The following is a 26,808-nucleotide window of genomic DNA, read 5'->3' on the forward strand; positions in this document are numbered from 1 at the left end:
AGGAGGAGAAGGGGACGACAGAGGATGAGATGATTGGATGGCGTTACCGACACAATGGACATGGGTTTGGGTGGACTCCAGGAGTTGGTGATGGACAGGGAGGCCTGGCACGCTGTGGTTCATGGGGTTGCAAAGAGTCGACACCTCTGAGAGACTGAACTGAACTGAACTGAAAAGTCCTGGCTTCTGACACAGTTGAATTCAGTGCTAAATGAAATAAGCATGAGTTGGTGTCTCCATCTCTTAGGCAGGTTCTCCTCCTTCAGGAGCAAAGTTGACTTATCAGAAACTCCCAAGTTACCAGTCACCACAAAGAGACAGGGCTCATTTTCCAGTAATTCCAGCAAAAATCCTGGGATTAAATCCTATTTGCCTGGCTTGTACAGTGTTAACAGGTGTATTTTTGAATCAGCCACTGTGGTCAGGGTTAATTTTTGCTTTAAATCCAAGTGAGGTCCAATTTATAATTCTGAGATTTGATTTTTCTTGCAATTGTCAGGGTGTTGGTTAGGGCTGAGTTGAGGTTAGGAAAACGGGTGGGCAGTAAGTTTATTTCTGGTTTACATTATACTGAACCCCCAGAGTCCTAACTTTATGAAAGAAGGAATTTCTGTTCGATTCTCTACCTTGAGCAGAATATGGGTTTTGTCTCCTCTTCCAAGAGTCTAGTGAAATAAAGTAAAAGACAAAACTTAAGTTTAATTAGTTTGCCACTGCCTTCCATAGGTTGAAGTCTGCAGTGTTATCCTGACCTTTTTGAGTCCATTCTTAACTCAGTTCTCTGGCCCAAGAATTCTTTACTTCTTGCTAGCTAGCTCAGAGATGCCTTTAGAATGTTCTTTATAATTTATTCCACATTGAAAAACTTTGACAGTTTCTTTTAAAGTTAAACATACCCTGCGATCCAACAGTTCCACTCATAGGTATTTATGTAAGAGAATGAAATGAAAACATATGTCTATAAAAAGGCTTATACCAGAGTGTTTACAGTAGCTTTATTTGTAATAACCCCAACTTTGGAACCTCCCAAATGTACCACAGGAGAATGTATAAATTGATTGTGTCAGATTCATACAATAGAATTTTGCTCAACAGTAAAAAAGAATGAACTACCAGTATGCCCCCCAGCATGGATAAATGTCAGAAACATTAAATCGAATGAAAGAAGCCGGGCATGGAAGAGTACATTCCTGTGTGATTCCACATATGAATTCCTGGAAGTCACCTGTGTTGATGGAAAGCAGAGTTGTGTGGTTGCCTGTTGGGGGAGAAGTGTAGGGATTACTGAAGGGTGCAGGAGGAAATTTCTCTTGTTTGTTGCACATGTTCTGTGTCTTGTGGGCATGGTGGTTACCGTGTGGAAAGGGGTATTTGGTGACACTCTTTGATGGATTGAATCACCTATCTATATCTAGCCACATCAGCTCCATTTCAAGTGATCTTTGATATATAGTAAAAATTTCCCTCTTACTAGCATTTGAGAAATCAAGGATTAGTGTGGTTGTATACGGAACCATCGTGTCACACTCTCACACACTAATTGTGTCTGAGTGTGAGATTCACACACACTGACTTCTTGTAAGTGAGCTTGACTTCTGTTTGGCATGCAAAGGAAAGACCCATATTCTGTACATGCAGAGTGAGCATATATTTAAAATAATGTTTTTGGTTTAAAACTATCATTTTAAAAGTAATTTCAAAGTAGTTCTTTTCTCATTTAATGATTGTTGTGGAATCATTTTGTCTCCTATTTTTTGAAAGATTTGTTCCATCAGATGAAAAGAAGAAACAAGGCTGCCAACGAGAAAATGAAACTCTAATTCAGAGAAGAAAAGACCAGATGCAACCAGGTGGTACTGCCATTAGTGTCACAGTTCCTTACAGAGTGGTCGACCAGCCCCTTAAGCTGATGCCTCAGGACTGGTGAGTTAGTCGATGCTGTTACAGAGTCCTTCACTTTTTGTGTAATTAACAAATACCAGATTTTATCATGAATGCTAGATATTGAATTCTATCCTTAAAACCTGTGTTAGTGTCTAATTGAGTCATCAATAATGTTATCTAGTATCAAGTAAATATAATTTGGACGTCTGTAAGAAGAAACATAAACTTGTGGAAAACAGTCCACTTGTCCACTTATTCTGGATCAGCTTTTGGAAGAAAATTTTCACGTAGACTAGTGTTGTTTTAGAGGGCCTATATTTTAGATTTTTGATTTGGAGAATTCAGATTTTCCTTGGTAAAGAAATGATAAGTGAAAGCATTGTTACTTTTATTGTGAGGGAATAATTTAATGAAAATAATAACATCATCATCCCAGTTCATCTTTTATTGAATTAAAATATCCTTTAATAAAATGTTGAGCTAATTATAATATAAAGTGCCTATATATTCAGGTACATGAATTACCTTAAATTATTTCATTAATCTAAGCCAGAATAAAAATACACAGTCTGAATGTGCATCTCTCTGATACAGAGAGTGTAACACATTGACTCATTAGCTGAAATTTACCTTTGACATACTCGTTAGTCTTCAGATATTAGAAAATCAAGCCAGTGAGAATACTAGTATGTTAAAATTTTAGTGAAGAATCAAGGGCTCTCATATTAGTATTCTGTCCTAGTACCTAACAGAGATACTTTGAGTTATATGTGAACTGTAAGATGAGAATTTCAGGTATGTTTAAAACTTGTAATAAGTAGAAAGTTATGTCATTTGTATGTTTGCACATATTTGCAGAAAGCAGTCATACAGTGTGTGCAAGTGCCATCACTGCATTGTACTGCTTTTGTATATTAGCTTGGGCCCTGGCCATTGGTGTCATAACGTAGGGAAGGTATTTTCCTTACCTTTCTTCTTCTCTTCTCTGTTAATTATCCTTTCAGGAATTCATTGGGAGTGGTATTTTTATTATACTGCTCCCCTGCTAACCCTGTGAGACACTGAAGGATCTGGGTGACCTCTGTCTGACAAATTCCCTTTTTTCTGGCAGGCACCTTTGTCCTTCAACTAGTGTGTGCTGCAAGTTATGTCATAAAATTAAGAGGCCATTTAATAATGTGCTCCATTCCCAAAGATGGTTTAGGCAGTGTGGAGCATATATCCTGTGAAATTTTTAATTTAAGATTTAATTTTAACCTTAAGAGATTTTGAGCTGTTAAGAATTTTAAGCTTTGGTTTTTCACAGTAACTTTGTTGCTGTAGGTCTTTACTTTGAAGGTAATCTTGGCTGAATATTCTCTTGGATGCTTAGAGTCTCTATCTAATTGCAGTGATTATCACAGTATGGTCTGTGGTCCTCTGGGCGTTTCCAGGGCCCTTTAAGGGAGTCATGAGGTCAAAATTGTTTTCCAGTATAACAGTGAGTTGGCTGTTGTCACGATTTATCAGTCCCCATATAGGACAGTAGCATGACTGGTGCACGAGGTCAGTCATTGGTTCCCCCCTCTCTCTCTTCCTACCTCCTCTTCTCCACACTCCTCCCCCCTTCCCACTTCCTGCCTCCTGGTCTCAAGCATACTCTGCTGTTCTGTCAAATAGGGGTAATAGATTACCTCACAGGAGTGTTTTGAGGGCTAAGTGTGTAGACATGAGTAAGCTGTGTCGACCAGCACTGGCACATAGTGAATGCTCGTAGTAAGTCTTACCAGTGTTGGTTATTCTTGTTAACGTTTTGATTTTGTTCCCACTTCTTTAGTTGTAGGCTTAAACTGTTTATGGTAGTTATTTTTATTATAATTTCTCAAGTTAATATTTTGTAAACCAGTGAAATGTAAGGGCCCAGAAAGAGATTTGTGCTTTTTTAGGAAAAGAAAGTTAAATGTCTGGGAAAAACAAGTTGCTTTAGCACACGCACACACACAAATTAGAGAATTCAAAGTGAGTGAAATAGTTGTAAAACAATTGAAAAAGTTTAAAATTTACGTGGTTCCTGTACACAGATTATTTTCCAGATAATCAGAAGAACTCAAGATGTTGGAGCTTTAGTGAATAGTGAATTCAAAATAGTGAACTATTGTAATTTATAATATTTTTAATTAAAGTGAAACATTTAAGATGTTTGAATTTTAAATGATTTTATTTTAAAACCAACGTTTTCAATTAACAGATACACTATTGTTCCCTATTACATTAGAAGAATAGGCCCACTAATTAATAGATCAGGCAGAGATAAAAGACTGAAAGGATCTCATGTAAGGACTGTGCACGTAATTATGTTTAAATGACTTAAGTGTTAAAAACAATGCATAGGAAGCGTAGCAGTCGTTAACATACTCTACTGGTGTAACATAAAGAGAAGCGATAGTCATGCAGCACTATGTTATCTCTCTGAAGTGTAGACAGGAGACTCCTGCAGGAACGATGGTGAGACTCTTTCCCTAAGGGTTCTCAGTTCAGTTCAGTCCCTCAGTTGTGTCTCAACTCTTTGTGACCCCATGAACCACAGCACTCCAGGCCTCCCTGTCCCTCACCAACTCCCGGAGTCCACCCAAACCCATGTCCGTTGTGTCGGTAATGCCATCCAGCTATCTCACCCTCTGTCGTCCCTTTCTCCTCCTGCCCTCAATCTTTCCCAGCGTCAGGGTCTTTACAAATGAGTCAGCTCTTCCCATTACGAGGCCAAAGTATTGGAGTTTCAGGTTTGACATCAGTCCTTCCAGTGAACACCCAAGACTGAGCTTTAGGATGGACTGGTTGGATCTCCTTGCAGTCCAAGGGACTCTCAAGAGTCTTCTCCAACACCACAGTTCAAAAGCATCAGTTATTTGGCACTCAGCTTTTTTTATAGTCCATCTCTCACATCCGTACATGACCACTGGAAAAGCCATAGCCTTGACTAGACGGACCTTTGTTGGCAAAGTAATGTCTCTGCTTTTTAATATGCTGTCTAGGTTGGTCATAACTTTCCTTTCAAAGAGTAAGCATCTTTTAATTTCATGGCTGCAGTCACCATTTGCAATGATTTTGGAGCCCCCAAACATAAAGTCAGCCACTGTTTCCCCATCTATTTTCCATGAAATGATGGGACCACATGCCATGATCTTAGTTTTCTGAATGTTGAGCTTTAGGCCAACTTTTTCACTCTCCTCTTTCACTTTCATCAAGAGGCTCTTTAGTTCTTCTTCACTTTCTGCCTTAAGGGTGGTGTCATCTGCATATCTGAGGTTATTGATATTTCTCCTGGCAATCTTGATTCCAGCTTGTGCTTCCTCCAGCCCAGCATTTCTCATGATGTACTCTGCATATAAGTTAAATAAGCAGGGTGACAATATACAGCCTTGACGTACTCCTTTTCCTACTTGGAACCAGTCTATTGTTCCATGTCCAGTTCTTACTGTTGCTTCCTGACCTGTATGCAGGTTTCTCAAGAGGCAAGTCAGGTGGTCTGGTGTTCCCGTCTCTTGAAGAATTTCCCACAGTTTATTGTGATCCACACAGTCAAAGACTTTGGTATAGTCCATAACGCAGAAATAGATGTTTTTCTGGAACTCTCTTGCTTTTTCAAATATCCAGCAGATGTTGGCAATTTGATCTTTGGTTCCTCTGCCTTTTCTAAATCTAGCTTGAACATCTGGAAGTTCATGGTTCACATATTGTTGAAGCCTGGCTTGGAGAATTTTGAGCATTACTTTACTAGTGCGTGAGATGAGTGCAATTGTGCGGTAGTTTGAGCATTCTTTGGCATTGCCTTTCTTTGGGATAGGAATGAAAACTGACCTTTTCCAGTCCTGTGACCACTGCTGAGTTTTCCAAATTTGCTGGCATATTGAGTGCAGCACTTTCACAGCATCATCTTTCAGGATTTGAAATAGCTCAACTGGAATTCCATCACATCCACTAGCTTAGTTCTTAGTGATGCTTTCTAAGGCCCACCTGACTTCACATTCCAGGATGTCTGGCTCTAGGTGAGTGTGAATGATCGCATCTTCGTTATTATCTGGGTCGTGAAGATCTTTTTTGTCCAGTTCTTCTGTGTATTCATGACCCCTCTTCTTAATATCTTCTGCTTCTGTTAGGTCCATACCATTTCTGTCCTTTATTGAGCCCATCTTTGCACGAAATGTTCCCTTGGTATCTAATTTTCTTGAAGAGATCTCTAGTCTTTCCCATTCTGTTGTTTTCCTCTATTTCTTTACATTCATCTCTGAAGAAGGCTTTCTTACCTCTCCTTGGTATTCTTTGGAACTCTGTGTTCAAATGAGTATATCTTTCTTTTTCTCCTTTGCTTTTTGCTTCCCTTCTTTTCACAGCTATTTGTAAGGCCTCCTCAGACAGCCATTTTGCTTTTTTGCATTTCTTTTTCTTGGGGATGGTCTTGATTCCTGTGTCCTGTACAATGTCACGAACCTCTGTCCATAGTTCATCAAGCACTCTATCAGATCTAGTCCCTTAAATCTATTTCTCACTTCCACTATATAGTCATAAGGGATTTGGTTTAGGTCATACCTGAATGGTCTAGTGGTTTTCCCCACTTTGTTCAATTTCAGTTTGAATTTGGCAAAAAGGAGTTCATGATCTGAGCCACAGTCCGTTCCCAGTCTTGTTTTTGCTGACTGTATAGAGCTTTTCCATCTTTGACTGCAAAGGATATAATCAGTCTGATTTCGGTGTTGACCATCTGGTGATGTCCATGTGTAGAGTCTTATCTGTGTGTGTTGTTGGAAGAGGGTGTTTGCTATGACCAATGCATTCTCTTGGCAGAACTCTGTTAGTCTTTGCCCCCTGCTTCATTCTGTACTCCAAGGCCAAATTTGAAGGTATTCTTGGTATTTCTTGACTTCCTACTTTGCTTTCCAGTCCCCTATAATGAAAAGGATCTTTCATGGGTGTTAGCTCTAAAAGGTCTTGTAGGTCTTCATAGAACCATTCAACTTCAGCTTCTTCAGCATTACTGGTCGAGGCATAGACTTGGATTACCGTGATATTGAATGGTTTGCGTTGGAAATAGAGATCATTCTGTTGTTTTTTGAAATTGAATCCAAGTACTGCATTTCAGACTCTTCTGTTGACCATGATGGCTACTCCATTTCTTCTAAGGGATTGCTGCCCACAGTAGTAGATATAATGGTCATCTGAGTTAAATTCACCCATTCCAGTCCATCTTAGTTTGCTGATTCCTAGAATGTCAGTGTTCATTCTTGCCATCTCCTGTTTTACCACTTCCAATTTGCCTTGATTCATGGACGTAATGTTCCAGGTTCCTATGCAATATTGCTCTTTACAGCATCGGATCTTGCCCCTATGACCAGTCCTATCCACAATTGTGTGTTGTTTTTGCTTTGACTCCATCCCTTCATTCTTTCTGGAGTTATTTCTCCACTGATCTCCAGTAGCATATTGGGCACCTACCGACCTGGGGAATTCATCTTTCAGTGTCCTATCTTTTTGCCTTTTCATATTGTTCATGGGGTTCTCAAGGCAAGAATACTGAAGTGGTTTGCCATTCCTTTCTCTGGTGGACCACATTCTGTCAGACCTCTCCACCATCACCCATCAGTCTCGGGTGGCCCCACACAACATGGCTTAGTTTCATTAAGTTAGATAAGGCTGTGGTCCATATGATCAGCTTGGCTAGTTGTCTGTGATTGTAGTTTCAGTCTGTCTGTCCTCTGATGCCCTCTCTCAGAGCCTGCCGTCTTACTTGGGTTTCTCTTACCTTGGATGTGGGGTAGCTCCTCTAGGCCGCGCTCGTGTGCTGTCGCAGCCACCATCTAAGGGATGTAGTAACTGAGAATACCTGAACTACTCAGTTTCCCCTCTTCCCTTTCCTCTTCTCTGCTAACAGGGACCGGGTCGTAGCAGTTTTCGTGCAGGGTCCTGCGTGGCAGTTCAAAGGTTGGCCGTGGCTTTTGCCTGATGGATCACCAGTTGACATATTTGCTAAAAGTAAGATTCTCTTTATTTTTACTGCTTATCTAATGTAGAAATGTTTTTGCTTTATTAAAGAGAAAGAGTCATCTATGGCTCTGCACATGTGATGTGTATATCAAAGGATTCTTACTATGTACCATATATTTTTATTTTTAAACACCTGTGAAATATTTTAAAGTGTTTTTTTGGAATATTAATATTTTCTGTGTATATCTAAAAGTGAATTATTGCCTATGTTTCAGCGTTAGTAATTAATTTGTAGGTTGCTTAGAAATCATTAATCTTGTTTCATGTACAGACATGTAAAATTGATTGCCAGTCTTTAAACAGGCTGACTTTTGTGGAACTAACAGTGCCGCTTGACTGTTGCCCGCTGTTCTCACTGTCTGAGACGGTTGCAGAGGAATTGGCCCTTTGCTGTTGGTTCAGGTCGTAGCCAGTTACTCTCTCCTTTAGGGATCCCCTCCTCTGACTGTCCTGGAAGTGACCATTACTTTCTCCTGGTGATCTCATGGTAACATTCATTGCTTGACTTGACCTCATTTTTTTTTTTAATCTCATTTTTATATCTGTATTGTAAGTCCTCCCTGGCTTATTGCCAGTTCCAGGATGTGAGGGGTGTCATTTGACTCATTGACTCTCATGTAATCAGCACAGAAAAGAGCATGGCATTGGGAAGCATTTTGTAGAGGTGTAAATTTCGTGTATCATATCTTGTATTGATCATATTTTGGCATTATTAATACATCAATAGTAGAGGAATGAAAGTCTGACTGAACAGAAATTCCATGAACTGTAGCCTGACCAGATTCTCTGTCCGTGGAATTCTTCAGGCAGAGTACTGGAGTGGGTTGCCAGTTTCTTCTCCAGGGGATCTTCCTGACGCAGGGGTTGAACCTGGGTCTCCTGCGTTGCAGGCAGATTCTTTGCCATTTGAGTCACCAGGGAAGCCCTTTTAATTATTATTTGAGTACCCAGTGAAGTTAGTATCAGTAATAAAAGCATGTTTTAAAAAGCATCCTCATGAAACCAAGTATGTTTGTTAGAAATAACAACTTTAGTTGCTTTGAATGTAGATTGTACTACTGTGCTACTGTGAAACAACAAACAGCTGTTTGTTGTTTTAAATAAAGCAGTTTAGTTTTTGTCAGTGGTGCCACCATTCTTTTAGGCTGAAAATTACCCAAGCTTGAAAGCTTTTAATCATTATTCTCCTCCCTTCATTCAGTTTTAAAAATGAATGCTAATATGATGATAGTTTTTTGTGTTATTTCCAAAACCTGAGTAATGCACAGATTTGATAAATAGAAGTCAAAGATACAGGGAGAGTGGGAATTTTTAATGAAAGCAAAATGTCACTGAACACTAATTTTGTTGTGTTTTACCTACTTGCTTGCCTTGTTGAATAGTACTGTAATAAAAAATGATTAGAATGTCTTGAAGATAAAAATATTCTCCAAATTTCATTAAGAATATAACTTTTAATTGTGGTTTTGTTCAGATCATTAGTCTTCAGAAATTTAGATAAGGACTTAGAGATTTTTTTTTTTTTAAGTTAACAATAATGATTTTCTTCCATGAATTACTTTCTCTTAAACCTTCCTTCTTTACTTAACCAGCATTTAAAATGAAAGTACTCTTGCCCTTCCATCTGAAACACATGGAAAGAAGCCCTTTCCTCTTCACCCCCCTTTTCTTCTAGCTTCCTCTCCTTTCCCTCCACAGCCACGCCTTTGAAGCCGTTGTCTGGCTCTCTGATTGATCTCAGGCAGCTGTGGTACTTGCCTGCTCACCCACTGAACTGCTCCCACAGGGATCCAGATATTGGCTACTTTTGGTCTCCTTATCAGATTACTCTTGATCCATTTCCTCCCCTTAAAATGTTCTTTTCTGAGGGCTTGTTGCTTTGACTCAGACTCTAGCTGTCTTTCCTCTGGCTTTCAGTGCCAGCAGTGACATTCCTGTGTTCCCGTTTCTCTTCTGCTTTAAGTATGGACACTCACTCGAGGAGATCTGGTGGCTTCCTGTCATTTCTGTCCTTAGTTCTAAGTTATGTCTCTGGCTGGTGTTCTGGGTCCTCCCTGTCTCACTGATGACCAGGTGGCTCCTGTGAAGTCCATTGGTGCATCGGACTCTGCCTGTTACGAGAGGAATCTGTTGTCTTACGTTCTCCATCATCCCCAGACTGTTCTTTTCCTCAGTGTTTTTAGTAATTTGCATAAGCCAGAAATTTAGAAATATGTTATCTCTTAGCTTTTAGCTGGTCTCCTTGTTGTAAATTAACTCTTGACTATTCTAGCTTCTCACCTTTCCTGCATAACCTACATTGAAAATGATAATATCTGTATAGCATAGGAATAAACTGAGGGTACTTGGTAAAAAAATGTATTTTCTTCATGCTGCATAATAAATTACAGAGGTTTAGAGAAGATCTTAAACTCTATAAAATTGCCAAATAAAACCTTTTCAAAATTATGAGAAATTTGAGCTTGATACTGATTTTTTAAAATACTATTTTTTATGCTTCAGGTGGTTACATGCATTTGTTGACCAAGATTTTTAAATGACAGTTTCTTCAAATTTTTTGTTATCATTGAGAAAATTTTCTGATTTAATAATCTTCTCTATTATGCTGCCCCTTTGTCATTTTACATGCCATCATCTATCCACCAAAATGCTATTTAAGAGCACCTTTTCTGTTTCCTTTGTTTCTGCAAAAAATGTATTGACAACAATCATGCAGTTTGCAGAAAATGAACAACAACTTTGTAAAATTTTGCTTTAGTACTCCCAGATAACTGTCTTCTTATAAAAGAAACTTATTTCTTCTATTTTTGGTGAGGCTTAAAAACTATGTCTTTTTCTGAGTAAGAAAGATATTTTATGGTGATGTCTTGGTTTAAGTTTGCTTGCCACCATTGCTTCATGCTGTTAAGATACTTTGTGTAATGAAAGAAACTGTTTCCTCATTTTGTGGCTTAAACTTTTTGAACTCTGATATTCAGGTTTAGAAGAAATGCTATGTAAACTAAATCTATTGAAATTAGTAAAGGGGATTATTGGCCCTTGTGACTTTAGGTTAAGTCATTTAAAAAATTATAACTCATGTATTTTTAAGAACAATTTAAAACAAATAATGAGAAGATCAGAAAAGAGAAACATGTAATGAGCAGAGAGTACTGAACAGTGACTTCATTTGATTTAAAAATTTAAAGAAACAAATATTTTTTACATATATAGTAAGTATTTTGAAAATGGCTTTTCTGAATCCATAACATACAGCCCCTTTAATGAACTGGTTTAAATTGGTTAATTTGAATTAAATTCAAAATACATAATATACTCAGTGAGGAGACCTTTATTTATAAAACCAAATACTTAGCAATAATGTTTATGTGTTTTTTGGGCCATCAGAGGGTCACAAGTGGTTTATTTTGTATTTTAATCAAGACTTAGACCTTGATTAATTGTTAACATCAAAAGCCAGTAAGCTTGCAAGTGATATGGATCAAGCAGTCTATAAAGTAGCTATTAAAAACAATTAACAGTCAATCATTTTCTCCTTAGAAACTCCTAATACTAGATCATAATGGTGATAGTAATGTTTATATCTTGAATGTTGGAAGAAAAAGTAAAAAATGGAAAGAAAAGCAAAACGTCTTCCATGTGTACACGTAAAACTAACACTCCACTGATGATAAACTGATTGCACATGCAGTGATAAACTGCCAAGAGTGGTCCAATCAGATAGAAGATCAAGGAGGAAGATTCAGTCAGTGTTTTGTGGTCACCTGTCAACCTTGGCAGCATACACTTGTTGGGAACTTTTGTCCTAGAGTCTCTAATCTCCCCAACACCTAGAGATTATCTTTTCAAAGTGAAAATCAGATAATTTTACCTTCTTGCTTCAAACTACCCAGTGGTTTATTATCACATTTGAAATAAATTTCAGAATTTTTTTTTTTTAACCATGGCTGAGTAGGATCTACATGTAGGACATTGCCTACAGAGAGTTGTTCTTGGGTAGGGCATTCTGAGCTTGCTTCTGTCGCAGGGCCTTTGTACCAACTGTTCCTTCTGCCTGAAATCCTGTTTTTCAGGATCTTTGCTAGCCTCTTTTTATATCAAGTAAATATCTATTTCCAAGTCACTTTCTCTAGAGACCTTCCAGTTCTTCTTCCTTTTTCATTATTTCTTGCCATATCCCATTTGTTCTATCACTTGCTAATTACTTCTTGAATCTTTCCTGTCATGTGTATCTTCTCCCCAGTAGAGCAGATCTGTCTGTCTCTCCTCTAGGTTTTATACCGTATCATTGGTCTCTGCTAAACACTTTGCAGAGTGAGTCGTCATGTCTCTTAAGCAACCATCCAAGCTCCTTAATGTGACCTTTAGGACCAACACTGCTCTGTGGTCTTATCCTTCATCCATTTCCTATGTTACTTTGCATGATGCAACTTTGTTAAATTTCTCTAGTTTCTAAACTGAACCATTTCCTCTTTGAACATGCTCTTTTGTTAATTGGATCACTTTTGTTCTGTGTTTGCCTAATTCTTATGCCACCCTACCTATCCAAGCTTTTTCTGAATCCTGTAATCTGGGTAAACTACTCTCTGGTGTTTCTGTGATATTCTGCTACCTTTATCATGCTGTATGTGAGATGGTGTTTTCTTATTACCCTTCACTGGATCGTACACGTTTTATTTTACCTCATTCTTCATTGCAGTCCCCAGTGGCTGGTGTGTATAAGCCTCAGTAAGTTTTTGTTGAATTAAATGTTTTGGGAGATACTCCAGTGCCTAGCCTCTATTTCAGAGATCACTTAGGTTGTGATGCAGCTTTGTTGGTAGAAGAGAGATTGAACTTTTTTTTTTTTTTTTTTTTAAGTTTTTTTGGTTAATGTCTGTGGTTGGTATTTTATTCCTTTATAAAATATTTTTATAATGTTGATTGCAGTTTGAATAAAGAACATTATTTCTCCTACTTCTAGTTAAAGCCTTCCATCTCAAATATGATGAAGTTCGTCTGGACCCAAACGTTCAGAAATGGGACGTAACAGTATTAGAGCTCAGCTATCACAAACGTCATCTGGACAGACCAGTTTTCTTACGATTCTGGGAAACATTGGATAGGTAATCGTAATCCTAAAATGCACTTACTTCTGTTTCATTGCAGTGGTTTTCCTGTCTTCTCAGTTGCATTTTAAGTTCTTTAGAGTTGTGAACCATACCCCCCAGTTCCCCTTTCAAACATTGCCTAATTTGATGTTGATCTAAAATAGGTAATTAACACAGTATCTTTGTTGTATTGACTTTGGAAACAAAGGGAGAAACGGCTTAAAGCTTAGTAGAGAGAAAACTAAACCTGAGTTCAAAGACTCAGATTTGGTCTTGGTTTTGCAATTTGACTCTAATGAACCCTGTGACTTTTCTGAACCTTGTTTTCTGTCTACCCAAGGAACTGGCTTTAAGCAGTCCCTTCATTTTTTGACAGCACCTTTTGAAAGGTTTCTGACTCTACTTGAGGTATGGGTAGCTGGTAGCTCGTGAAAGGAATTTGGTTTTTGAATTTATCTTAATCACTGGTATAAATTGTTTTTTTCTAAAGCCCTTTACAATAATACAGTTTTATAATTTGGAAAGTAAGGACAGCGTATGATCACAGTACCATTGAACCTGTTCTAGTTTGAGGTGCTTTTTAAAGCCTGTAACTTTCTTGGTCTCTCACCAAATATTATGTGTTTCCTCAGAGTCAGAGATGATTGAGATAACCCAGTGGTTGCAATTGATAATATATTAAAGAGAGTCATTATCCTAGCCAGAAGCTCTTACATTGTAGAAATTAATAAGATGAATGGTTTTTTCTGGCTTCAGAAATCTTTATATTCCCAAAGGTTATAGTATCTACTTTTTAGAAAGCAAAACATCCTGTTCCACTGTTGATTTTAAGCTTTAATAATACCAACTATTTTTACATGTAGTATTCTAAAAATTCTAAACTTCCTATAATCATTATGACCTATTACAATATTATTTTCAGGTACATGGTAAAGCACAAATCCCACTTGAGATTCTGAGTTACTACTTGTTTTCTTGCTTTTCTGGAAATCTGAATTAAGATGATAACACCGCGGATACACCGTGATACACCGTGCTCTAAAGACTGGGACTGAAGCTTTATGAATTTATCAAGAACTTAAAAATGAAGAAGGTCACAGATTGATCTTTTATAAAACCTTATTTGATGATTTATGCTTCAAAGGGATGATGCCTATCATCCATATAAGCAAACTTTTTGGCTTACAGCTATTTTTTTAATATTAGTCTTCTAGTCTGTAATGGAAATTGTATATTTTGATAGAAGTTTTTTCTCCATTGGTTACATTAGCATCACTTAAAATTTGTTTCTCTAGGTAATAAATACAGGTTACAAATGTGTGTATATGTAGAGGTTATAAGGCTCTCTAAGCCATCTTGCTTCTGATTTTTCATTGCTCTTTAATTCCTTTTATTGAAAATACTATGTTATGAATGGTATTAAAATTTAGTCTCTGAAACGTCAAAAACCAAGCAAAGGGATGTGACTATTTTGAATGAATCAAAATATCAGCCTGTATGTGTACTATGCTTTCTCTTTATTTAAAAAGGAATAATGAAAAATCAAGAAGAATTCTTCAGCTTTGGTTGAACTGTTCAGTTTTTCAAGACTTCTTTACTTATAATGAATACATTTAATGAATGTACATTCTTCTCACTGACTTTGGTAATTTTAAAACTTAAGAGTGATATGTTTCTATCTGTGATATCTTTCCACTTGAAAAATCTCAAAACACAGATTAAAAACCTAATAGGCTATAATACTTTTTATTTTGGGAGCCAGAATATGATTCGGGGGAAAGAAATGTATACGTCCTTCTGCAGTGTAACTTTATCTTTTCTCATAAGTCCACCTTCCAATTCTTCCTTTATATGGTATAGGATTTTGAGTCTTCTATTTCTAGGCATGTTCTTATCTTCCATTATCTTTAATATTGATAACTCTCCCAGACACCAAAGAACATATTTGATTAATTAAGTGTCTGAACAGAAACAAGATGAAAACACTGGTATTTTTATGTGCGTATTCAATATCGTATAAAATATAAAACCTATATTTTAACTTAGCAAAATATTTTACTACTTCTGTACTTTAGACAGAGTGTTGCCTCCAAGGTACAATGAATGAGCATTTTTCTTGAGTCTTGATCCATCTTTTATTCCTTAAAAAGCAACTTGGACCCTTTACTCCCCTAAAGAGTTTTTACCACTAGAATTGTTGCTGATCATTCATCTTATGCCATTCCCGTCCTCCCCGCCCCCCCACATTTAGCTCCTTTCTGGGTTAAGCTGACATTACCTAGCCTCATTTTGAAATTTAATGCTGTCATAAAAATGAGAAGCACTTAATATTTATTTTTTAAGTAACCACAAAAGTCCATGTCAGTAATGAATAGAAAAAGTATTTATTGATATGGAATTTACTAGGTTCTTCAGGAAAAAAGCAGTCAGCATTTTAAATTATTAGGATTTAGGATATGTATAAGATTTTAACAGATTGTGCCCCGCCCCCCCTTCTTACCTTCTTTGCATCCTTTCTTCTTGAAAAGAAAACTCAAATTTGTTCACATTAGAATTTCTCAGTATATAAATCTGTTTTCCAAATAAATTATGTATTGTATGAACTTTCTCCATGATGAAATAGTCAAGGACTAGAATCTGTAATATTTTAATGTAAGATTACTTGTTAAGACTACTACAAGTGGACATGAACTACCTTTCTATAAAGATTTTTAGTATTTATACTTATGTATGAAATTTACAGAGTGTGGTTATAACTCAGAACATCTACTTTCAATAGGGTTTATTTTTCTATCTTGAATTTGCCTTACGTGTATTCAAAGGCTCTGGAAATAACATTAGGAAAAGTACAAATATGCTATGAATTTCATGTATCTTAAAATCAGACCCTTAATGCATAGTTAATTTCTTTTCCTTTTTAAAAAATTCATTCCCTTATCTAGGTCCATGGAATTCATTTTATAGCCATTAATTCTAAGGGAAAAAAAAAAAAACTTCTGGCCAGTCACTCTCCTTTTCTCATGACTCCAGGTCCTGTAGCAGTGCCTGTCACGGTGCCTTGCACATAGTAGGCATTCAGTAAATGTTCTGTGCATGAATGAGTGATGGAGTTTCAGTATAACTGGTTTATTACAAAGCATTGACTCTACTTGATCTTGGAGCTTAAAAATATAGAATCACAATGAATGAAGAGTCCTATGCACATATTTTGATGGAAATGAAATACACATTAGTAAGCTTGATTTATCCACAAGTAACTGGAGACACCCGTGTCTTGTCCCACCAGTAAAAGAAAGCTCCTTTTCTTCAATTGTAGGATACTTTTCTGAGTCGGGCAACAGTCAGAAGCTTGTGAGTTTCCATCAGCAGCCCTCAACCCTGACTGTATACTAGAATCACTTGGGGGCCTTTAAAAAAATTCCATTACCTGAATCCTGTTTCTGATTTTATTTGTCTGGGATGAGACCCATTCATCAGTATTTTTAAAAAGTCCTTCAGGTAATTTTATGTTCAAAAACATAGTTGAAAATCACTGGTTAAATATGAAAACAAATATTGTGTCGTCTCCTCCTTTTTTTGTTTTTGTTTTTTTCTTTTGTGGCCACCTTTTTGCACTAGACCATCCCCATTATTGGTGGTATTGGCCTATGGTTCCACATGACAAATTCAAGTCTTATTTATTTAATGTAGGAATATTTTGTTTAATATTTAAATAATGTTTAATATATTTCCTTATAAACTAGTCTTATAGTTCATGATTTGTTTCCCATGTATCCATCTCCTTTACTAACTTTTTCTTTCAACAGCAGCATGACAATAGTCCAAAAGAAGTAACTGATTCATAATGGGAAAAATTTCATAATTTTTAAGGTAGAAGGAAGTAAAGTATTAATTTCTTATCTGCCATGCAGAATTAGACAAATAGAGTCTGCTTATGAAAGGAAAGAGGCATACTTTTTAATTGGTCTACACAGAAAAGTAAAAGTATTCATTTAAATAAGATTCATTATCTAATGAACATTGAAGGAAATATTTTTCCTAAATAAAAAATATTGTGACTCCTAATAAAATTAAAGTGATGACATTGTTCTTTTTTTGGAAGGTGGGGAGGGGGGTATTTAGTTGCCATATTTCTTACTACATAGCAATTCTATTTTATTGGTATTAATAATAGAAACAGTGATGATAGGGTATACATATGTGGCCAGGAATAAATTGCCACTCTTCCAGATAACTGTTCTATGAGTCTTACTAATTTATAAATCAGCTTATAAAATTTTTTAAGACCAGTGGTATATTTTATAATATTACAAATGCATTCTTTATAAAAGCCGGTCAAAATTAACCATGAAAAATAATCACTTTAACCTTAATATTACATGACTGAGCTTTTATTATTCAGTTGGATTTGATGTGGAACGGACTACTCTAACCATGGTATATTAACTTTAGAAATAAAAAGGGGAGAAATGACTGAATTTGACTTAAGAATTGGATTAGAAATTTGGAAATGCCACTTGCTATGTGTTCTGGGCAGTTCATTGCCACATTGGCAACTCATTGCTGACTCAAGACCCCAGCACAGTTTCTACATTAACATGTTGGAATAATTAAGAAAAAAAATTTAAATGTATAATAGATGTATAAAGAATTATATTTAGTAAATGGATAATAGGTGATAACACTTCCAGGTTATTGGTCTGTTTGTTTTTTTATGTATTATTTTAGGTAGTGTTTATAAGAATATCTTGGGAGTTACAAATGTGTGCCATTTAAGTGAGTAAAGTTAATGAAATAAAACTAATTTTATTGCCGAAGTTCAAAAAGTGGGGTGATGCTATGTCAAATTTTAGTAAATAACCTACTCTCAGAATTTTGCCATTGAATTCCATTTCTATCCACTTTAAATTTACTATAAGTTACTTAACCTCCATGTTTGATTATAGTGTAATGTAGTTGATGTACATGGTGTAGGCACTATAAGTGATTATCCATCAATTTTTTTCTTTCTCAAGCAAAGTGGTTCTTGAATAGAGTTTAAGTCGAAACCTGATAATGTGTTCTACTCATTCTGATTTAATTTCAGTGGATTTTAAGTCTCAGGTTTAATTGTGAATAAAACATTTTGTAGTACTTTAATACTACTCATCCCCCAATGTGCATGCACACACACACACCCCCACACATACACACACTCTCTTTCTCTCTCCCCCAACCAAGAAGACAGAAAAATCACATTCAATCAAGAAGACAAAAACTGTAGTGTGGGGTAGGATATAGATGATGAAAGTCTTTAGATAAAATGATTCATGAGATTTTTTTCAGGCATAGTATTCCTCTGCTTGGGAAATAAATGCAATATAAGTTTCCACTTTGAAAACTAAATACATTTATAGTCACCTTTTCTGTTAATAAATTAAATAATATAGCAACTCATAGTTCTTCATAAAGATAATAATCTATGTGCCTGGCTGAACTTGCAGCTTGATTATGGTCATGTTTCTTATATCCTGTTGTAATAGAATTAAGAGTGTATCTTGATAAATTACATTATTTTTACAGTTTGAGCATCCCGACTTTTAAAGCTTCAAAAAAACTCTACTCCCACATAATCAAATCATTAGCAGCAGCATCATATTGGTGGGGCCAGTAATGTGTGAATCTTCTGCAGCAGAATGTCTTTAATGAAGAGTTTAATGGGCCATATTCAAACTTAATTTCCATCCAATTCATAAGTGCCCACTAAATATGTATTTTATTCTGCTCCCTGTTCCTTTGAACCTCTGCTCTTGGGTGAGCTTTCACCTAACTAAAATAGATGTATGAGTTGTAAATGTTGAATTTGTTTTAGGCCTCAGAGGTGCTAGTATATAAGTAACGGCATATTGCCAAATAAGCTTTTTTTCTCTCATTCTCTAAAACACTTTCCTTTTATATTTAATTGTATAATGATCAGCATTATAGAAGACTTTCCCTGTTAGTTTTCTTAAATGACCACAGAAAAACAGTAAAATTAGCCCTGGAGAAGGCTCTGCTGTTGAGTCTGTCTCATAATTATTTGTAGATCCTTTGGCATAGAATGAATTATAGTTTATAATTCACCCTCATCTAGAGAATGTTGATTTATATCATGAAACTGATATGAATAGGGCTGAGACCATAAGAAACAGAAGACATGTGACAGATCTATTTATCACATTTGGATATTTTATTGGGCTTCATTTGCCCAAAAAATCCAAGTGGAAGTACATTGGGTCATACAGCATTCACTGAAAAAACATGGTAATGTATATTCACAGAACTGCCATTATGCAGTTTACAGTGTTAAAGATGAAAGTGTGGTAATAGCATTGATTTTTCTTTTTTAAACTTGTTAGATAACATGTTTCTCTTTAAAATGGAGTAATGTGAAGGTTTATCAAATCATTGTATGTGTAATGGCTGGGGGAGATCAGAGGAACTTGTTCGTGGCTCATTAGTTATTTTAGCCCAGCTGGGCATTACTAATGTTTATGGTGGTTTTGATTTTAAAGAGTTTGCATTCTTAGTTATGCATTTTTATTCCATAATGCACCACTGAGCACAAAAAGAAAGTGTAAAAGAGTTACTGATGATGAAATAAATTGAGGAGCATTAATGTAGTTTAAAGCAAGTTGATGTAGGAATTTGAGGAGAAAAATTATAAGGGAACTCCACCCCATGGAGAAATATAGTAGGAGTTGGGCAACGATGTATCCTGTTTTGGGGTTTCGGTCATATAGTGACTAGGCAGAACTGTGGTGTGATACTTTTCCCCCCTCCACTGGCATTTAGTTGCAGGTGGTGGTGGTCACTCACTCAGTGGTGTCTGACTCTTTGCAACCCCATGGACTGTAGCCCCCCAGGCTCCTCTGTCCATGGACTTCTCCAGGCAAGAATACCGGAGTGGAGAGCCATTTCCTTCTCCAGGGAATCTTCCTGACCCAGGAATCGAACCTGCATCTCCCATGTCTCCTGCATTGGCAGGAGGGTTATTTACCAGCGAGCTACCAGGGAAGCCCAGCATGTGTTCACTTTCATAAAAGGTGACTTTTGCAGCTTCCGCAGCTTAAACTTTTTATCTCCAATTAGGACTTCAGCTTCATTAACCAAATTTTGACCCAACCTGGTGTATAGAACCTGAATCCCGCTCTAACTGATCAGTTAACCCTGTGTCACCAGGGTCTGACCCCGGACAGGTATTATTTTTATGGTTCCCACCTGATCCCAACCTTTCTTCTCCCAGTCCAAGGTTCTGTTGGCATTTGCGTTCCTGACATTACCTGACCCTGAGTCAGCTTACCACAAAAATTAGCCCCAATAGCCAGCCCCTCAGGGAAAAACAAATGAAAGTGTCCTGCTCTGTTTCACAGAGAAGGGCATCTCTTACTCCCGGGTTAAAAGTCAGCAGCAGAGTACAACTAAGAACATTTTCTTTTTTTCACAAGAAATGAAATTTTTAAAAAATGTGTAGCCCTTGAGTGCTTTCATCAGACAGTGAGGTTTATGATCCCGTCAACATTTAGCCAAAAGCAACTTCCTAAAAGACTTAGGTATTTGGTAGAGTGTGATTATAAATGTTTCAGCTCTCACCAAGGATGTTTAGATTATGTAAACTTCCCTGGATTCACTGTGCGAGAATCTCACATGAATATGGAAGACAACCAATTAGAAATCACCTGACCGTGTAACCTTTGCTAAGCCACTCAACCTCTCAACACATTGGTGTCTTTGCTACGTGGTGATGGTAATAGCAACATTATAAAGTGGTTATGAAAATTATGTATGTAAACAGGATATTTATAGAGTTAGTGTTGGGCTCTAGTAGCAGGCAAATTTTTTTACCCCTGAGCCACCGAAGAATCCAGTAGAGGGGATAGGTTTAGTTGCTCAGTCGTGTCCAACTCTGTGGCCCCAAGGAACTGTAGCCTGCCAGGCTCCTCAATCCATGTGATTCCCCAGGCACAAATACTGGAGTGGGTTGCCATTTCCTTCTCCAGGGGTAGAGGGAATAGGGAGAGAAAAAAGTATTGTGTGGTGAATGAAAATGTAAAACCACTAAGTCTTCATCTTTCATGAAGAAAGTCAATTGATAATGTCTTAAATTGAAAAATCAAGAGAGATGACTTTGAACAACTTGCTTAGAAATACAGAGTTTTGACCTGGGTTCCTCAGAAGGCAGACCCTGAGGCAAAGGCAGACAAACTGCTCCTTTATTAGGGACAGAGAAGGATAAATGGGGAAATGAGGGCACTAATGAAGGGTGGTTGCCAAGGTGTAAACCAGATCAGCCTCTCGTCAAGCACGACCAGTGGTTCACTCTCACAAGAACATCCAGTGAGAGGCCATATAAATGACCGTGACTGGAGACAGCCCGTTCTGGTGGGAATCCAGGGAAGGAGGAGGTTTCCCTGGAGGTTCAGTGGTAAAGAATCCACCTGCCAATGCAGGGGACTCGGGTTCAATCCCTGGATCAGGAAGATCCCCTGGAGGAGGAAATGGCAACCCACTCCAGTATTCTTGCGTGGAGAGTCCCATGGACAGAGGAGCCTGGTGGGCTACAGTCAATGGGTTTGCGGAAGAGTCAGACACAACCTAGCAACTAAACAACAGTAACAAAGGGAAGAAGACAATCACCAGCTTCCATATCTCGCTGGTGAAAGGTTCACTTCACATTAAGTTAGGCAAACATAGTCACCAAGCGTGCCAGCTGATACCTCAGTGCTAATAGGGAAGTCTTCATGTGAGGTAAGAGGCAGAGGAGGTAGGAGGTGGACTGGACGTAAGAGCCTGTTTGTCCACCACTCAGGGAAGTGACCTAGAACCCCAGGCAGAGTTGGTTCCTGCAGCGATGACAGAAACTAGTCGTCAAAGTCTGGAGGCAAGTGAGGTTGTCTGGCTCTGAAGTTGCACTTAGGGGTGTTTGATAAAAAGGGTAATATTTTTTAAAAAGCAACTAAAAGAAAATGGAATTTGACTTCCCATGGGAAAAGGAAAAAAAAAATTTCCTATGAGAAAAGGCAATCAGGAGTAATAAAAATTAGGACAAGATTCTTGAAATATAATTTTAGTTACTTGATTCTTGTGCATGTATTATGCAATGTAATCCTTATCAAAATACCAGTGGCATTTTTAAAAAACAGATCTAGAACAAGAAAGCTTAAAATTTGTATGGAAGCACAAAAGACTCCAAATAGCCAAAGCAATCTTGAGAAGGAAAAATAGAGTATAGTCTGAAGTCTCCCTGACTTCAGACTATACTACTAAGGGCTACTGTAATTAAGACAGTATATGCTACTGTCACAAAAACGAAGACATAGATCAATGGAACAGGATAGAAGGCCCATAAATAGACCCAGACACCTATGGTCAATTAATCTATGATGAAGAAGGTAAGAACTTGCAATGGAGAAAACACACTCTTCAACAAGTAGTACTGGGAAAACGGGACAGCTGCATGTGAAAGAATGAAATCAGAACATTTTCAAGTTTGCTTGGGGGGCGGGGGGGCTCTTTCATGTTTTCATAACAAACTAAAAATTTTTTGTTCTAATTCTGTGAAAAATGCCATTGGTAATTTGAGAAATGCACATTAAAACTACAATGTGGTGTCACCTCACACCAGTTAAAATGGCCATCATCAAAAAACCTACAAACAATAAATGCTGGAGAGGATGAGGAGAAAAGGGAACCCTCTTATACTGTTGGTGGGAATGTAAATTGATAAAGCCACTATGGAGAACAGTATGGAGTTTCCTTAAAAAAATTGAAAATAGAGTTACCATATGACCCAGGAACCCCACTCCCAGAGAAAACTATAATTCTAAAGGATGTGTGCTCCTTGTGCTCGCTTCGGCAGCACATATACTAAAATTGGAACGATACAGAGAAGATTAGCATGGCCCCTGCGCAAGGATGACACGCAGATTCGTGAAGCGTTCCATATTTTTGCTCAATTCCAGAAAAATAAATGGCCCAATCAAAAAATGGGCCAAAGATCTAAACATACATTTCTCCAAAGAAGACATACAGATGGCTAACAAACAGATGAAAAGATGCTCGACATCACTCATTATCAGAGAAATGCAAATCAGAACCTCAATGAGGTACCATTACATGCCAGTCAGAATGGCTGCTATCCAAAAGTCTACAAGCAATAAATGCTGGAGAGGGTGTGGAGTAAAGGGAACCCTCTTACACTGTTGGTGGGAATGCAAACTAGTACAGCCACTATGGAGAACAGTGTGGAGATTCCTTAAAAAACTGGAAATAGAACTGCCATATGACCCAGCAATCCCACTTCTGGGCATACACACCAAGGAAACCAGATCTGAAAGAGACACGTGTACCCCAATGTTCATTGCAGCACTGTTTATAATAGCCAGGACATGGAAGCAACCTAGATGCCCATCAGCAGACGAATGGATAAGGAAGCTGTGGTACATATATACCATGGAATATTACTCAGCCATTAAAAAGAATTCATTTGAATCAGTTCTAATGAGGTGGATGAAACTGGAGCCCATTATACAGAGTAAAGTAAGCCAGAAAGAAAAACACCAATACCGTATACTAACGCATATAAATGGAATTTAGAAAGATGGTAACGATAACCCTATATGCAAGACAGAAAAAGAGACACAGATGTATAGAACAGACTTTTGGACTCTGTGGGAGAAGGCGAGGGTGGGATGTTGTGAGAGAACAGCATCAAAACATGTATATTATCTAGGGTGAAACAGATCACCAGTCCAGGTTGGATGCATGAGACAAGTGCTCAGGGCTGGTACACTGGGAAGATCCAGAGGGATGGCATGGGGAGAGAGGTGGGAGGGGGGATAGGGATGGGGAATACATATAAATCCATGGCTGATTCTGTCAATGTATGGCAAAAACCACTACAGTATTGTAAAGTAATTAGCCTCCAACTAATAAAAATAATTGGGAAAAAAAGAAAAACCACAGACCTGCTCTTCCTCAAACACTTCTCAGAAGCCCCACAATCTGCTTTGTAAAGATCCTGGCTCCTCTAATAAAACTGGAAATATTTAAAAAAATAATAATATTAAAATGGGAGTTAATGAGAAAAAAAAAAAGATACGTGCTCCCTAATGTTCATTGCAGCACTATTTGCAATAGCCAGGACATGGAAGCAATCTATATGTCCATCAACATGAGTAAATAAAGAAAATGTGGTACAATGGAATATTACTCAGCCATAAAAAGAACAAATTGTGTCCTTTGCAGAGCTGTGGATGACCTAGACACTGTCATACAGAGGGAAGTCAAAAAGAGAAAAAAATATATTAATGCATATATGTGGGATCTAGAAAAATGGTACAGACGAACCCATCTGCAAAACAGAAATAGAGACACAGATATAGAGAATATTCATATGGATGCCAAAGGGGAAAGGGGGGTGAACTGGGAGATTGGGATTGACATGCATACACTACAGTGTTTAAAATAGATAACTGATGAAGACCTACTGTATAGCTCAGGGAACTCTCTGGTGACCTAATTGGGAAGGAAATCCAAAAAAGAGGGGATATATGTGTATGTGTGGATGATGCGTTTTTCCGTACAGCAGAAGGTGACAGCAGTATGAAGCAATAATACCTTTTTTTTTTCCTTAAAAAAATCCATTTTGTAAGACTTTGTCTTCTGAAGGAAAGGAATAATGGAAAACCCGTGTCCCTATCAGGGTCTGCCACTTTTCTCAGACATATATGTAGATATCAATAGCTTTTGGAAGATAATCCTTCGATTTTAGTGTTGAAAAAGAGAAGCGGGAGTTAAGAAGAGAGAATAAAGTGAAAACAGCACAGAAGTAATGTCTCTGCAATGCAGCCTTGGAAAAGATTAACTAGTCAAAAACACCAGGACCGTGGAGCTGAAGTTGAATTTATCTGTTTGTGTGTTCTGGGGACAGAACCAGGTCAGAACGTCCTGCTGGGATTTATCTGTCCTGGAATGGAAGTTCCCTGGGTAAGACGAAAAGCATTGAAAGCAGGGTATAGAATAGCAATGGTTGGAGAAGCCCCTCAGCTTTGACCCTTAATTAAGCCAAGCTAATTACATTAATAAAAGATTATCCAAAGCTATTCCTGTCAAAAGCATTCAAATTACCCTGCACTTCTGGCCGCAATTACACTGGGAAGTGGAAGCTAACAAGACTAGGGGGAGTGACCCAAATCATATGACATTAAAGCTCGGAAGGAAGGCAGAACTCAAAGTCACCCAGTGGAGAGGAGTGGATTTGAGGATGAGGACCATTAGCAGCTTTCACAGTGCACAAAGGCGCACACTTTTACTTAAATTGAATGCACTCAGATTTGGTTAAGTGGGGTGTTATGATGAAATCCAAAGCTTTTAAAATGTTACCTAAATTTTTTGGATGAAAATTCTTTGAAAAGTTAATTTATTTATAGAAGTATCATATATATGAAAAATGAAACTCTTAAAAAATGCACCAACTCAATGGACATGAACTTGAGCAAACTCCGGGAGATAGGGAAGGATAGGGAAGCCTGGCGTGCTACAGTTCATGGGGGTTGCAAAGAGTCAGACACGACTTAGCGACCGAACACACACAGAAAATACTTGAAACTATCCTCTTTCATTAAATTATTTGAATTCAAAACAACATACTTTTTGGATTGAGAACATAGTATTAATATGAACTGTAATCAATTTGGTTCCATTTTTACTCATTCATAGATACTACCTAGCACAGTTCCAGGTAACAAAGATACTACTGTGAACAATGCATAGGTATGGTTCCTGGTACCTAGAATATAAACTCCTGTCTTTATGGAGTTTATATTCTAATAAGGAAGAAGGAGGAAATGATAAGCAAGCACCTGGCCATAAATACACAAATATGTAAAGCACATCGTAAATGCAAACTAGAAACAAGTAGCTAAGAGAGAGAAACACTGAGGGGATGAGTTTAAACAAAATTATTAGGGGAGGCAACTCTGAGAAGATGACATTAAAGCTCAGACCTAACAGTGAGAAATCATGCAGAGTGGAGAGAAATCCTCTCCTGCCAAGATGGAAGCAGTGCATATGCTCTGAGGAGGGAGAGAGCTAGACTTCTTCAAAGATCTAAGAGAAGACGACTGTGGCTGGAGCCAGGCAAACAGAGAAAAGAGAAGGAAGGATGAACTGGGGAAGAGAGGAAAACGAGGGCGGAAGGTGTCTGGTGACTTGGCAGCCTCAATGTGACTGGTGCTGCTCACTGTAGCTAAGTTCAGGGAATAGTACAGAAGAGCCAGCAGCAAGACTCCTGCTAGGATGAGTAGGAGAGAAGGTCAGCAGGGACACAGACCCTCACATCTCTGCCTTTCTCACATTCAGCTAAGGAGGGGGTATTGGTGGGGGAAACTTAGAAGGTTTGAGATTTCTGTCCCAAAAACAGGAAGCATCAGAGCACCTTTGTGTTCTGATAGGATTGTGAACGGTCCAGGGAGAGAGGGTTATGGTTGAGAAGCAAGGATGGGGCCCAAGAGACAAGTGAAAGACAGAATGTGAAGAAAGACAAAGATAGGAAAAAATCGGACACAAGTCGAGGTAGGGAATTACTGGTAGAAGCTTTGAGAACACTGTCCCCTATCACCCTCACCTCCTCCTGACCTCAGAATTTCCGAGCTACATCATCACGTTCATTTACACTTCGCCTCTGAAATCTCTTTCTGGATTCAAACCATCGATACATCCCATCTGCTTAAAATCCCTAAGTTCAGTTCAGATCAGTTCAGTCGCTCAGTCGTGTCCGACTCTTTGTGACCCCATG

At 37.8% G+C, this 26,808-nt stretch overlaps 1 protein-coding gene and 1 non-coding gene across 2 annotated transcripts in view; both read left to right on the top strand.

The window, feature by feature from the left end:
- The window catches only part of CDC73 (cell division cycle 73), a 93,134-nt gene extending 78,412 nt beyond the window's left edge, over positions 1-14,722 (top strand). Inside the window, exons 14-17 of the mRNA XM_070474534.1 lie at positions 1,762-1,923; positions 7,790-7,890; positions 12,866-13,007; positions 13,915-14,722. Of these exons, the coding sequence (XP_070330635.1) occupies positions 1,762-1,923; positions 7,790-7,890; positions 12,866-13,007; positions 13,915-13,951 (442 nt within the window). The 3' untranslated portion in view covers positions 13,952-14,722. The remainder of the gene's footprint in view (positions 1-1,761; positions 1,924-7,789; positions 7,891-12,865; positions 13,008-13,914) is intronic.
- Positions 14,723-22,853: 8,131 nt separating this feature from the next.
- Positions 22,854-22,960, top strand: LOC139037617 (U6 spliceosomal RNA). Its single transcript, XR_011490492.1, has one exon. It is a non-coding gene; the product is annotated as a U6 spliceosomal RNA (small nuclear RNA).
- The last annotated feature ends 3,848 nt before the right edge of the window (positions 22,961-26,808 follow it).

Source organism: Odocoileus virginianus, chromosome 11 (assembly GCF_023699985.2).
Source record: "Odocoileus virginianus isolate 20LAN1187 ecotype Illinois chromosome 11, Ovbor_1.2, whole genome shotgun sequence".
In the NCBI taxonomy this organism is placed as follows: domain Eukaryota; kingdom Metazoa; phylum Chordata; class Mammalia; order Artiodactyla; family Cervidae; genus Odocoileus; species Odocoileus virginianus.